This window comes from Callorhinus ursinus, unplaced genomic scaffold (assembly GCF_003265705.2).
Source record: "Callorhinus ursinus isolate GAN/ISIS: 27379988/994484 unplaced genomic scaffold, GSC_fseal_2.0 scaffold15, whole genome shotgun sequence".
Lineage (NCBI taxonomy): Eukaryota > Metazoa > Chordata > Mammalia > Carnivora > Otariidae > Callorhinus > Callorhinus ursinus.
This window is the reverse complement of record NW_027397077.1, coordinates 21,049,628-21,062,908: the sequence shown is the minus strand read 5'-3', so window position 1 is coordinate 21,062,908 and position 13,281 is coordinate 21,049,628. Positions and strand designations below refer to the sequence as shown.

General features: G+C 38.6%; 1 protein-coding gene across 14 annotated transcripts in view; it reads left to right on the top strand.

Annotated features, from left to right (window-relative positions):
* Window positions 1-13,281, top strand: part of MAGI1 (membrane associated guanylate kinase, WW and PDZ domain containing 1) — a 615,875-nt gene that overhangs the window by 503,213 nt on the left and 99,381 nt on the right. For all 14 annotated transcript variants that reach the window (XM_073901515.1, XM_073901510.1, XM_073901509.1 and 11 more), the window contains exons 4-5: window positions 129-335; window positions 7,931-8,132. In XM_073901515.1, coding sequence (XP_073757616.1) covers window positions 129-335; window positions 7,931-8,132 — 409 coding nt within the window. The remainder of the gene's footprint in view (window positions 1-128; window positions 336-7,930; window positions 8,133-13,281) is intronic.

The window sequence follows — 13,281 nt, the reverse complement described above, 5'->3', positions numbered from 1 at the left end:
GTGTTCTGGTTTTCTAGTTAAAAAAAAAATTTTTTTTTAATGTGCTGAGAGATTTGGATGTGAAGTCTTGAAAAAAAACCACAAAGTATTCTTTCTAAAACATGCAAATTTGTCTCTCCATCACCTAGGAAACTATTATGGGACACCCAAACCTCCTAGCCAGCCAGTCAGTGGGAAAGTGATCACGACGGATGCCTTGCAAAGCCTTCAGTCTGGCTCCAAGCAGTCGACCCCAAAGCGAACCAAGTCCTACAATGATATGCAAAATGCTGGCATAGTCCATGCAGAGAATGAGGAGGAGGAGGATGTTCCTGAAATGAACAGTAGCTTCACAGGTAAGGACCAGAGCACCTTCCTCCTCAATGGACTCGGGGGAAGGGGTAGCGCGAGGCTTTTGCAGAGAGTGAAGAGGTGTCTGTTCTCAAGAACTATTCCGAAGGGTTGACACAATTCAAATTGACCACTCAAGGCTTGGGGAAGAGGTGGTCTTTTCCCTGATCTATTTTTCATGCTTCTTTGCAGGACTATTTTGACTTCGCCCACATATCTTAAAGGGGCTAGAGGGAAATGTCTGTATAAGGGAATTAAGAATAATCAGCATTGTTTCCTTCTCTTCAAAATATGTATTAAGAATATTTGTATTTTCTTCATTTATTTCTTGGTCTTGACACTGCTCCATAATTATGCCTGATGGCTTATAGAGAGAAATATGAGAATTTGTTTAACAGCTTAATATCCAGTGATGCTGTATAGAAGGCTAGCAGCATCCTTTTATCTCCTACCTTTGTGAGTAGAAATTATAATGGAACTGTATACTGTGTTCAGTTAACTTGTGCAATTTTTCCATTTGCCCCCATATGGAGAAAGATGGAAAAATAATAAATACTTGATTACTATATCTTACATATGTATTCTGTATTATATATCATACATTACTCATTGCATTATACACTTATTTTTTTTTAAGAATTTTATGTATATATTTGACAGAGAGAGACAGAGAGGGAATACAGGCAGGGGGAGTGGGAGAGGGCAAAGCTTAGGTATACTGTATTTTATGAGGGTATCTTCAAGGACAGTGCCTCTGGGTGAGACTATTGCAGGCTGGGTCTTGCACAATTCTTATGGGCACCGTTCACAGAGGTTATGATATATATTTCTTGAGTTAGTGTAGTGACCCCGAACTGTTCAAAAATATTTTTCACTTTATAGTAACTCAAGATGTAGCAACTGTATATAAGATAGGAGTCACTCCAGTTTATAATATAGTGACCTTGAAGAAAGTTTGTTTCTCCTATTTTTCCTCTGCTTAATTAATTTCTTCAATATTTTAGAGTATCGTTATGGAGTAGTTATGTATTTGCAGCAAATGAGATCTAACCCCTCCTCGTGACCATTCCTGACATCACCACACTTCAGTCATTACTTGATTAGACTCATTTCCAATAGAGGGGAAATTAGTTAAACTCTGTATTGAGTTAGCAAATCTAATAGAATATTTAGGAAAATGCTTTTATTAGTTGAATACTTTCTAGAGCCCATATAGGTCTCTCTGAAGTTCTCTAACTCATTAAGCCCAGAAGCCTAAAATTCTTCAAGATGACAATTAAAATAATTTTTGATGGTTTTGTTGTCATAACAGTAACCCACCCCTTCTGCAAGAAGCATTGGATAAAGAAGAGGAGACCTAGTTTATTATTCTAGCTTCTTGGTTCTCGGTAGTTGTCTTATTATGAATGTAATATCTAACTTCTCTCGTGTAAAATGGCTAAGGTTAAATCATATCTAAGCTCTCCCTTCCAGCTCCAAGAACTTGATTCCATGAAAATTTCCATTTTCCAATTAGAATGGTTAGGCCAGGGGCTGACCTGTAGTTGTAATAGCTAAGAGAAATTTACCATCTTTTACATATGCATTTAGTGAAAGCAGCTCATTTCATTTACTTAGAAATACTTGATTCATGTATAGTAGTCCTCACTGATGTGAAAGCAAATTATGAAAAAAAAAGTTAATATTTAAAAAAGTAGCTAACATTATAATGTCTTGATCTTTCAACAAATAGGGATAACAAATCATAATATAACCCAAAACATAGTTGTGGGCAACGAAGTAAGACCTTCAGAGCGATGTGCACTGAATAGTTCTGCCACAAGGACTGGACGGTCCCCAAGAAATGTGTGTGCCCTTATTTCTCCTCTATGAGGTAGATTTCTTGGTATAAAACAAGAATAAAGTAGGAATTGTTGACTATAGGTTTTAATGCTCTTCCTGTTTCTAGCTGCTACAAATTTTTGTCTCTAAAAGCCACGCCTCAGAAATTCTGACCCCACTGAATACTCCCTTGAAATCCTGGCATCAAAGAAAAACTTTGGGGTCCAGGTTGTCATTGCTGAAATCAGTGTGATCATTTGTTCTGTGCACACCCACACAAAAGCCAAGTGGCACCTTATTGTCTTCCTCAGCTTCCTGTCCTTAACACCAAGAAAAGTCAATAGGATGCAGAGAGAAATGATCTTCAGATATACATGTGATGGGCATCCTCAGTATGTTGAGTAAGTGCCTCCTCATTTACCAAACTACACCCATGACAGCTGACAACCTGTCACACCCTAACTCATATAAATTCTTACAAATAACTGACACTACCCAGTCTATGATATGTGGATCAAACTAGCTGTGTCAAAGCATTTTGCTCTCTGAACCACTTTCAGTAGCAATCTACCAGCCACTTGGAGAATAGAGTGACAGTAACATAATGAAGTCTTGGCTCCTGGTTGGAAGAGTTATGATAAAGGAATGAGTTTCATATACAAATAGAGAAACATGGTGGAGCTATTAAAAATATTTACTGGGATATTTTTAATTAACATGCTGTTGCTGCTATCTTAGCTGACTTCTGCTTTGGGTCTTCCGAAGGAGGTATGAAATGTCTAAATAATATGCCTGAATAATATTGGGAATGTCCGCAGGCAAAAGAGCAGGAGACTTGTGGCCAGAAGCATCCTGGGGAGGTGGCCACAATTCCTTCCCATCGTCCATGACTGAGGCAGGACCTGAGCAATGAAAAGTCATCCCAGATACTTCCCACAGAACTGACTGTTGAGCACAAACAACAGGGCAGTCTTCTACAAACTGTGCCTCAATTATGGACCTACAGGAGCCCTTGAGAATGAACACTCTTTATATGTGCTTCATGAAGGTAGAGTTACACTGCTGACCAAAGCACCCAGTTACACTAAATAAAAACATTTGTATAAGGACCTTATTTTAGACAGGTTGGAAAATCTGTAACTAACCATCACAACTAAAAAGTAGCTGGTGTATCCATTAACCCCCTCTAAGAGACATCAAATGTTATTTAATTATGTTTCGAGGCTTTTTTTTTTCCTCCCAGCAGTCCCCCTATTACTGAACATGAGGTTGCTGATGCTTCTCTTCCATTAGTAAGCAATGATAAAACATTGCTTTGGAATGTCAAGAGATGATATTACTTTAAGAGCTAATGTTTCTCAGGGCTATGTGGCAGGCACTTTGCTAAGCTTTTTACACATATACGAGGGAGGTCTAATAGCTTGTCTAAGATCACAGAGCCAGTGAGTGTCAAAAGCTGACTTCAGAGCCCGCAAGCTCGTCCAGTGTGCTATTTGTGTTTTAAGTCAAGTTTATTAGCTCTGTGTGCAGTCAGAGATGCACCTAAATCTAAAAGTAGAGATCATGTAATATAGGCTCCAGAAATGTATTTTTGACAACAGCGTATATTCTCAGAGTCACCTTCAGAAGCCCCCAAGTATGCGTATGTGTATATAAATGTTTGAGACCTTCTTACTTGCTATAAGTGAAAAAGTTATTTATGTTCATTTATGGTTTACAAGTCATTTTCACATGTATCCTATAAACTACCTGGAAATGCTGAGAGCCAAGCAACCTAGGCATTACCTTTCCCATTTTGCAGATGAGAACACTGAGGAACAGTGTGTGTTCCCCCACTAGACAGTGGGAGAACCAAGCTTCCTCGTTCCTCCGTCAGCCTGTGTTCCAATAACCCCTTCTACCTATCCTGTTTGGATCCATTGGCAACCTTTCGTAAGAGAGTGATAGCAGTGCTCCTAAATGTTTGGTAAATCAAATAAAAGATTTTCTAAAATCAGAGCATATGTTGAAGTCAAAGCCATGATTAGGACTATGAATTTGTAAGTCTGTACTCTGTCCCAGCCTCTCATTGTTGGACTTTTCATTTTTTTTGAGAGAATGAGGTTGTTTAAGGTTCTGTTGAACTGGAAAGAAGACACAGAAAGCCAAATACATCAAATTGTTTACATTAAATATCTATAGCTTTTTTTGGTTACTCAATTAGATTGGAGGAATCCTTTGACAGTATATACGCATATCAAATCATCATGATGTACACTTTAAATATCTTACAGTTTTGTAAGTTATACCTTAGTGAAGCTAAAAAGTCTTGATAAAAAATATCTATAGCTTTTTTATGTCAATGATACCTCAAAGCATTTTTTATGAAGACATGAAAAATATATAAAATAAGAAAATATTTGGATAATTTAAAATAAGGTCCAGTCGCTAGAGGGATTTTCATTTTTCCTTAGGAAGTTACAGTTACTTAGATATTTTGCCATTGCACTTAATATTCCCTTCCCATAGTTGAGGTTATGGAACCCTGGCAGGGCTTTCTTCTTCTTTTTTTTTTTTTTAACATAAATTATATATACTCCATGTTAAGGTAAATCATTTCATATTTATGTCCCACCTATTGCCACAACCCTTTTCCTGTTACATCCAGTTTCTATTAAAATGGGTTAATCGGGGCGCCTGGGTGGCTCAGTTGGTTAAGCATCTGCCTTTGGCTCAGGTCATGATCCCAGGGTCCTGGGATCAAGCCCTGCATCGGGCTCCCTGCTAAGTGGAGAGCCTCCTTCTCTCTCTCCCTCTGCTGCTCCCCCTGCTTGTGCTCGCTCTCTCTCTCTCTCTCTCTCTCTCTCTCAAATAAATAAATAAAATATTTTTTAAAAATAAAATGGGTTAATTAAAATTCTTAGGTAAAGTTATTGAATGTCATCCATTGTCCTGGTACTTCTCTAGCTCTTAAATATTGTGTTAAAAGATGATCACTGGCTCTGGTACATTTGCATTTCCAGAAGCAGGTCCCAGTCCTGAGCACACATGATGCCCACGCTGAGTGCCAGGCGCTTTGGCAAGCATTTTATGTGTCCTCAGTCCTTCAGTTCTCATGGCTTGTGCATCATTCCCATTTTACAGATGAGGAAACAGATGCTCAGAACGGTAATCAGTCTGTTCTGAAGTTACACCGCTAGAGACAGGCAAACCTATGATTTCGTCTGTGGTCTGATGTCACATGCTTCCTTTTCCTGCCAATTTCCTGAGGGCCAGCTCTGACCTAGAGACAAAGGTTAATCATAATAATGTTGATGAAGAAACTGATGATGATGGCAGCTAACAAGTACGGTTAACTGTATACTAGACGCTGTCCTGAGTGCTTTACTCCTGCAGTCCTCCCCACAACCCCGTGGGCTTGCTGTGGTTATCCCCATTTTATAGATGAGGAAGCCAAGGCATACTGAGGTTAAGTGAGTGTGTTGCCCACATTAATAAGGATTAATTCAGGATTCAAAGTCAGGCAGTCTGGCTCCTGAGTCAGTGCTTATAATCAGTCTCTCTCTCTCTCTTTTTGTGGTTGTGCCATATTGCCTTTATTTTTTTTAAAGGAATTGTGATTGAAATATTGGGAGTTTTTGCATAAAAATAGAGATTCCTACCTTGTCTTGAAAAATCAGAGATCTGGACTCACTGAATCCGCTTTTCCTCAGGATGCTAACTACCTGGCGCTGCGTTCCCTGCTCCACTCAGACAGGTTGTGCTCTCTCCAGTGCTCCCTCCAGACCTATCACTTGTGCCTCGGACCTGGCACGGCAGACCCAGAAGTTTGCCCCGTACTCTGGCAGGAGGACAGAACCCCTCTTAGAAGCTGAAGGTTCTAGTGATTCTTTTGAGAATTCATAATCTCCGTCCTCCAAGTATGATTCTTGTATCTGAATCTCCATCACTGGGTGCTGTCAAGATGCACGTTTTGGAACCTTCTCCCAAACCTACTCTCTGTAGTAGGGAGTCAGAATCAGCATGTTAGCATCTCTCCAGGTGATTGTTATGTCCACTTATAAATGTGAGAAGTGTACATTCTAACAACATCAGAAATGAATATACCTTGGCTCCTAGAGAAGTAAGGGTGACTTTTTGAAATCTTGCCAAGTTTTGAATTTATTTTTTTATTGATCAGTAATTTCAAAATGTTTCTTCCGTGTTGGCCTAATTTCCTTTTTCTCCTTCAGCATTTTAGTAGTTGCTTTCTTAATCTGCAGTCATGGATACAAATTGTAAAACCAATTCAAATTGGCTTAAGCAAGAATTTAGGGGATCAAGCAGTTGAAGAGGCCAAGAGTACATGGAATCAATGGCTCAATTAGGGCCATTTGGTGACTTTCTCTACCTTTCCTTTCTGCTTTCCTCTGTGTAGGCTTAATTCTAAGGCAGGTCTTGCCAAGCTGTGTCAAGATAGCCACCAGCACCTACAGCATGAGAATCTGTCAGCTGAACAATTTCAGCATCAAGAGGATAATTCCAGCAGACACTTCTATGCCTGACATTCATTGGTTTGCTTTGGATCATGTGCCTGATCCGATCACAAAGGCAAGAGTGATAATGTGACTTAGAAACACCACCTGACCTAGGAGTAGGTTTAAGTCAGTCCCCATCTAGACCACCAGGACCTTGAATGGACGGATTTCCAAAGGGAGGTCTGAGAGGGGGTTCTAGGGAAAGATGGGAGAGATGCAAGGCAGCCTCTTCGATGGTGGGGGATTTTTGGTGGAGGTGCCTGTTTAGCAGGCTCAGCATGTCCTCCTTCCAAATGTTGAATTACCTTCATTCTCATGTGCATCACTGGGCACTACTCATGAGAGAAAGAGTGGAAAACAGCCTTTTATTATTCCTCAGTCTGCTTTCAGAAATCAGAAATGTCTACAGGAAAATTACTGGGGGAGATAGAAAATAACTACAAGCCCTGATTATTATGTTTTAAAGCCCCATGGAGAATGATGTTTAATATTCTTGTCCTCTATAAGAATTCAGCCAGAATGTCAACAGTGCCATTTGTGGATACTTTGATGATGTCACCTCTTGATGTTTCTAGTTCATAAGAAGGCAAGGAGATTCACGTACTTAGAGTCTTCTCTTAAGACCCAAGTCAAATTAGTCCACCCACATGATCCTGTTCTGGGGGTAACTGTCTTGGTTTTCACAGGAACATTCCCCTCACTTTTCCAAAAGAGGCTTGCGTCTGACTCACTGGTATAACTGTGTCTATATTCTGAAGTTTTGTGTACTTTCCAGTTTGATGTGTCAGCCTTTGATCTTTGCCACTGTCTACCAAAAATGTTTTAAATAATTGATCCAAAAATGGTAAAGATGCCACTGTATCTGTGTCTTCAGCATGGACTTTATTCTTGCTCTCTGATACCCAGTGAGTCATGAAACCAAATCATACCTAATAGAAGAGTATGGCTGTCTGTGTTTCGATGTCCTTATTAGTACAAGAGACTTGAGGTTTTGAGTCATGAATTTGTTTCTTCTTGGGCATTTCCAAGATTTCGAGCAATGCATTATCTGAGCACGTCTTTCTCTTCTTTCTTTTTAGGTATAATAACTGTGGTATGTCACTTTGATGTTTTCTATTGAAAGATCTTCCATCTAAATAAAATGGAATAGAGTTGATGGCCAGCAATTAGGAAAGAGTGAGGGCTTTTGAAAATATAGATGCAGACAGTAGTGGACTCCCTGGTTTGGGATATGATTGATGAGTTTCTTTTCTCTCTCTCTCTAACTCCCCGCAACTTAACAGCCGATTCTGGTGACCAAGAAGAGCACATTCTCCAAGAAGCAGCCCTACCGCCTGTGAATACTAGCATCGTTGCTGCCCCCAACACGGACGCTTCTCAGAAGTTCCCTCAATACCTACCTCTTTGTGCAGAGGATAATTTAGGTCCTCTACCTGAGAACTGGGAGATGGCCTACACCGAAAATGGAGAAGTCTATTTTATAGAGTAAAGTATACCATTCCTCCTCCCTGAACTTCTCTTCCTTTCTCTCTTCCCCCTTCCCGTTCTCTAGGGGCTGCGCTGGTAAATTACATCTAGAAGGACTGGTCACGGGCTCATGGTATTCTTTTATACAATTTAACCAGCTTTGTCCAGAAAAACAGTTAGCATAGCATCCTAACCATTGAGTCTGAGGAGCTTGAAGAAGCATAAGGTTAATAATTTCCCTATAAAGAGTGGGACACTACATTTTGGTGTATATATAATGGCATAGTATATAAAGAATATATTGAGCCATTAAGAAGAGGTAAATCCTCTGCTTATTTTTTCTTAATTGGGTGGCAGGGTTTTTTGTTTTGTTTTGTTTCGTTTTTGTTTTGTTTTTGGTTGTGTTTTCAGAGTTCCTCATACATTGTGGATACAATTCCTGTATCATTGCTGTGGTTTGTGAACATTTTCCCCAAGCCTGAGTTTTCTTTTCATTGCTTGACTGTGTCTTCCAGAGTTCTTAATTTTGAAGAAGTCTGATTTATCAGTGTTTTTCTTTTGTGGGCTGTGCTTTTAGTGTGCTGACTGAGAAATTTTTGCTTAGATCAAAGTTCTAAAGCTGTCATTTTCTGCTATTTTTGTTTTAGAAGTTTTATAGTTTACATTTTACACTTAGGTCTCTGATCCATTTTAAGTTTGTTTTTTTGTTTTTCTTTTTACATGGCGCAAGTACATGGATTAAAATTTGAGAATATGGAAACCACCCCCCCCACCCCCACCCTTATCTGAAGTCTCGCTTTGCATGGTTTTAGTTACTCGTGGTCACTGTGTTCTGGAAACAGATGCTTCTCCTGAGATACTGTCAGATCAGTAGTAGCCTAATGCTACATCACAGGGCTTATGTCAGTCACCTTGCTTCATCTCACCACATAGATATTTTATCACCTCACGCCATTACAAGAAGGGTGAGTAGATGCACTAAGGCATTTTGAGAGAGAGAAAGAACACATTCATATAATTTTTCTTATCGTTATTGTTATAATTGTTCTCTTTTAGTTACTGTTAGTTTCCTACTGTGCCTAATTTATAAATTAAACTTCATCATAGGTATGTATTATAGGAAAAGACATGGTATATGTAGGATTCAGTCCAATATACAGTTTTAGGCATCCCCTGGAGGTCTTGGAACTTAGCCCCTGTGGATAAGGGGGGATTACTGTACATGGATATGAAAAGTCTTTCAAAATTATAAAACTTATATATACTTATGTGTATATATACATAATATATAATACATATTATTAAAGTTAAACATTTAATAAATAACCTTGACTAAAAATGGGTAAGTATACAGTTGTAACCATTCTAAAAAATCTAAGATAATATAATTTTTTAACAAGTAATAGTCAATTTTTAAAATGCTGCACTTTGGCTCTATTATCAAGATTCTCTGTTAAGATTTACCACAGTTTTATGTACCACTAAAAAAGAAAAACGAAAAGGCCAATTAAACTATAAAATAGATAAAAATATAAGTAAATCTGTTAAATAGATTGAAGTTGAAGGTCTGCTGTTCAGTGAACAATAACAAGGCAAAACTGACAAAGAAAAAAATTAGAGAAGACACAAATTACCAGCATTAGGAATTAAACAGGGAATCACCACAGACCCTAAAGACATTAAAAGGTAATCAGAGAGTGCTGCCAACAAATCTATACACATAAATTTGACAACTTAGATAAAATGGACCAATTTCGTGAGAAGCATCAACTACCACAACTCATCCAATATGGAATAGATAATTTAACTAACTCTATAACTATTAAGGAAAATGAATTTGTCATTTAAAAACTCGTGAAAAAGAAATCTCCAGGCCCAGATGGTTTCACTGGAGAACTGCTCAAAGAATTACATTTCTATACAGTCTCCTTCTGAAAATAGAAGTAGAGGAACACTTAGCAATTATGTTTATGAAGCTATTGTTACCTTGTTACCAAAAAAACAAGGACAGTCTAAGAAAAAAGAAAACTACAGAGTTGGGGAGTGCCTGGGTTGCTCAGTAAGTTGAGTATCTGACTTTTGGTTTTGGCTCAGGTCATGATCTCGGGGTCCTGGGATCGAGCCCTGCATTGGACTCCATGCTCATCTTGGAGTCTGCTGGAGATTCCTTCCCTCTGCCTTCCCTGCTTGCCACGCACTCTCTCTCTCTCTCTAAATAAATAAATAAGTAAATAAGTAAATAAATAAAAATCTTAAAAAAAAAAAAGAAAAGAAAAAGAATTATACACCATGACCCAAGTGGGAATTATCCTGGGGATACAAGATTGGTTCAGTATGTGAAAAATTCCTAAAAATAATCTACCATATTAAGATACTAAAGAAAAAAAAGTCACATGATCGTATTCATCAATGCAGTGTTTGACACAATTCGGCACTCATTCGTTATAAAAATTCTCAGAAAAATAAGAACAGAGGGGAATTTTCTTGACTTGATAATGTCTACCAAAAATGTACAACTAACATTATACTTAGTGGTAAAAGACAAAAAAAAAAAAAAAATACTTTCCCTGCAAGATTAGGGACAAGTCAAGGATGTTCGCTCTCACCACTTTTTTTTTTTTTTTTAAGATTTTACTTATTTATTGGCGAGAGTGTGTGAGGGGAAGGACAGAGGGAACGAGACAAGCAGACTCCTCAATGAGCTTGGAGCCCCACACAGGGCTCAATCTCACAACCCTGAGATCATGACCTGAGCTGAAACCAAGAGTTGGTTGCCTAACGAACTGAAGAGCCACCTCAGTTCCCACCTCTCTTAATCAACATGATCCTGGAAGTTCTAGCCAGGATAATAAATCAGGAAAGAGAAATAAAAGACCTACAGATTGAAAAAGGAGGAATAAAACTATCCCTCAATGCAGATTACATGAATGTACACAAGAAATGTACAAAATTACAAAATATGTACAAAAAACGTTCTAGAATAAGTGAGTTCAGCAAGATCACAAGAGATAAGCGTGCATGTATATCTATATGAATATGTGGACAACAAAATTCAAAATAAAATATAATTCACATTTACTTCCAGAAAAACACCAGTTACATGTAAATCTAACAAAACATATACAGGATGTTATATGCTACAAACTACAAAATATTGATAAAAGAAATCAAAGGAGGTCTAAACAAATGGAGAGATGTCCCCTATTCATGGATTGAAAGACACAATTGTATAGTAAAGATGTCAGTTCTCCCAAAATGGATATGCAGGTTAAATGCAAATCCTGTCAAAATCTCAGTGAGGTTTTTTGTTAATATAGACAAGTTTATTTTAAAATTTGTAAGAAAGGCAATAGAACTAGAATAGCTGGAAAAGTTTTTTTGTTTTTTTTTAAACCCACAACCCTGAGATCAAGACCTGAGCTGAGATCCAGAGTCAGACAGTTAACCAACCGAGCCACCCAGGTGCCCCTAGAACAGTTTTGAAAGAGAAGAATAAAGCTAGAGTAATCAGTCTACCAGATATCAAGACTTATTATAGAGCCACAGTAACAAAGGCTGAGTGGTATTGGTGAAGAAATGGGCACGTACATGAATGAAACCCAGAAACAGATCCACAAATGCATCCAAGTGATATTCAACAAAGATGCCAAAGCAATTCAATGCAGGGAAGATAGCCTTTTCACAGAAGTGGTATTAGATTAAGTGTTTAGCCAGAAGTAAATAAATTAATCTCAACCTCAACCTCACACCTTATTCAAAAAATTAACTCAGACTAGATCATCACAGACTTAAGTGTAAAATACAAGGCAATTAAACTTTTTGAGAAAAAAATTTGGGGGGGCTCTAGGACTGGACAAGGAGTTAGTTCTTAGACTTGGCATCCTGATTGACTTATTTCACTTAGCATAATACCCTCTCGTCTCCAGAGGTTGGCTATTGTGGACATTGCTGCTATAAGCATCGGGGTGCAGGTGCCCCTTCGGATCACTACATTTGTATCTTTGGGGTAAATACCCAGTAGTGCAATTGCTGGGTCATAGGGTAGCTCTATTTTCAACTGTTTGAGGAACCTCCATACTGTTTTCCAGAGTGGCTGCACCAGCTTGCATTCCCACCAACAGTGTAGGAGGGTTCCCCTTTCTCCGCATCCCCGCCAACATCTGTTGTTCCCTGACTTGTTAATTTTAGCCATTCTGACTGGTGTGAGGTGGTATCTCATTGAGGTTTTGATTTGGATTTCCCTGATGCCGAGTGGTGTTGAACACTTTTTCATGTGTCTGTTGGCCATTTGGATGTCTTCTTTACAGAAATGTCTGTTCATATGATCTCACTGATACAAGGAATTTGAGAAACAAGACAGATAATAGGGGAAGGGAAAAAATGAAACAAGATGAAACTGGAGAGGGAGACAAACCATAAGAGACTCTTAATCTCAGGAAACACACTGAGGGTTGCTGGAGTGGAGGGGGGTGGGAGGGATGGGGTGGCTGGGTGACAGACATTGGGGAGGGTATGTACTATGGTGAGTGATGTGAATTGTGTAAGACTGATGAATCACAGACCTGTACCCCTGAAACAAATAATACATTATATGTTAATAAAAAAGAAAGAAAGAAAGAAAGAAAAGAAGGAAGGAAGGAAGAAAGAAAGAAAACAAAACATGAACCCTAAAAGGAATCATTGAGGGGTACCTAAGTGGCTCAGTTGTTAAGCGTCTGCCTTCGGCTCAGGTCATGATCTCAGGGTCCTGGGATCCAGCCCCACCTTGGGCTCCTGCTCAGCAGGAAGCCTGCTTCTCCCTCCCCCACTCCCCCTGCTTGTGTTCCCTCTCTCCCTGTCTCTGTCTCTGTCAAATAAATAAAGTCTTTAAAAAAAAAAAAAGGAATCATTGATAAATACGATGTCATCAAAATGAAAAACATTTGCTTCAGAAAAGACCCTGATAAGAGGATAAAAAGGCAAACTACAGACTGGGAGAAAGTATTTGCAAACCCCATATCTGAAAATGGATTGATATCTAGAGTATATAAAGAGCTCTCAAAACTCAACAGTAACATTAAAAAAATTCAATTAGAAAATGAACTACAGACGTTTCACTGAAGAGGATATACAGATGGCAAATAAGCACATGAAAAAATGTTCACCCTCAGCCATTATGAAAATGCAA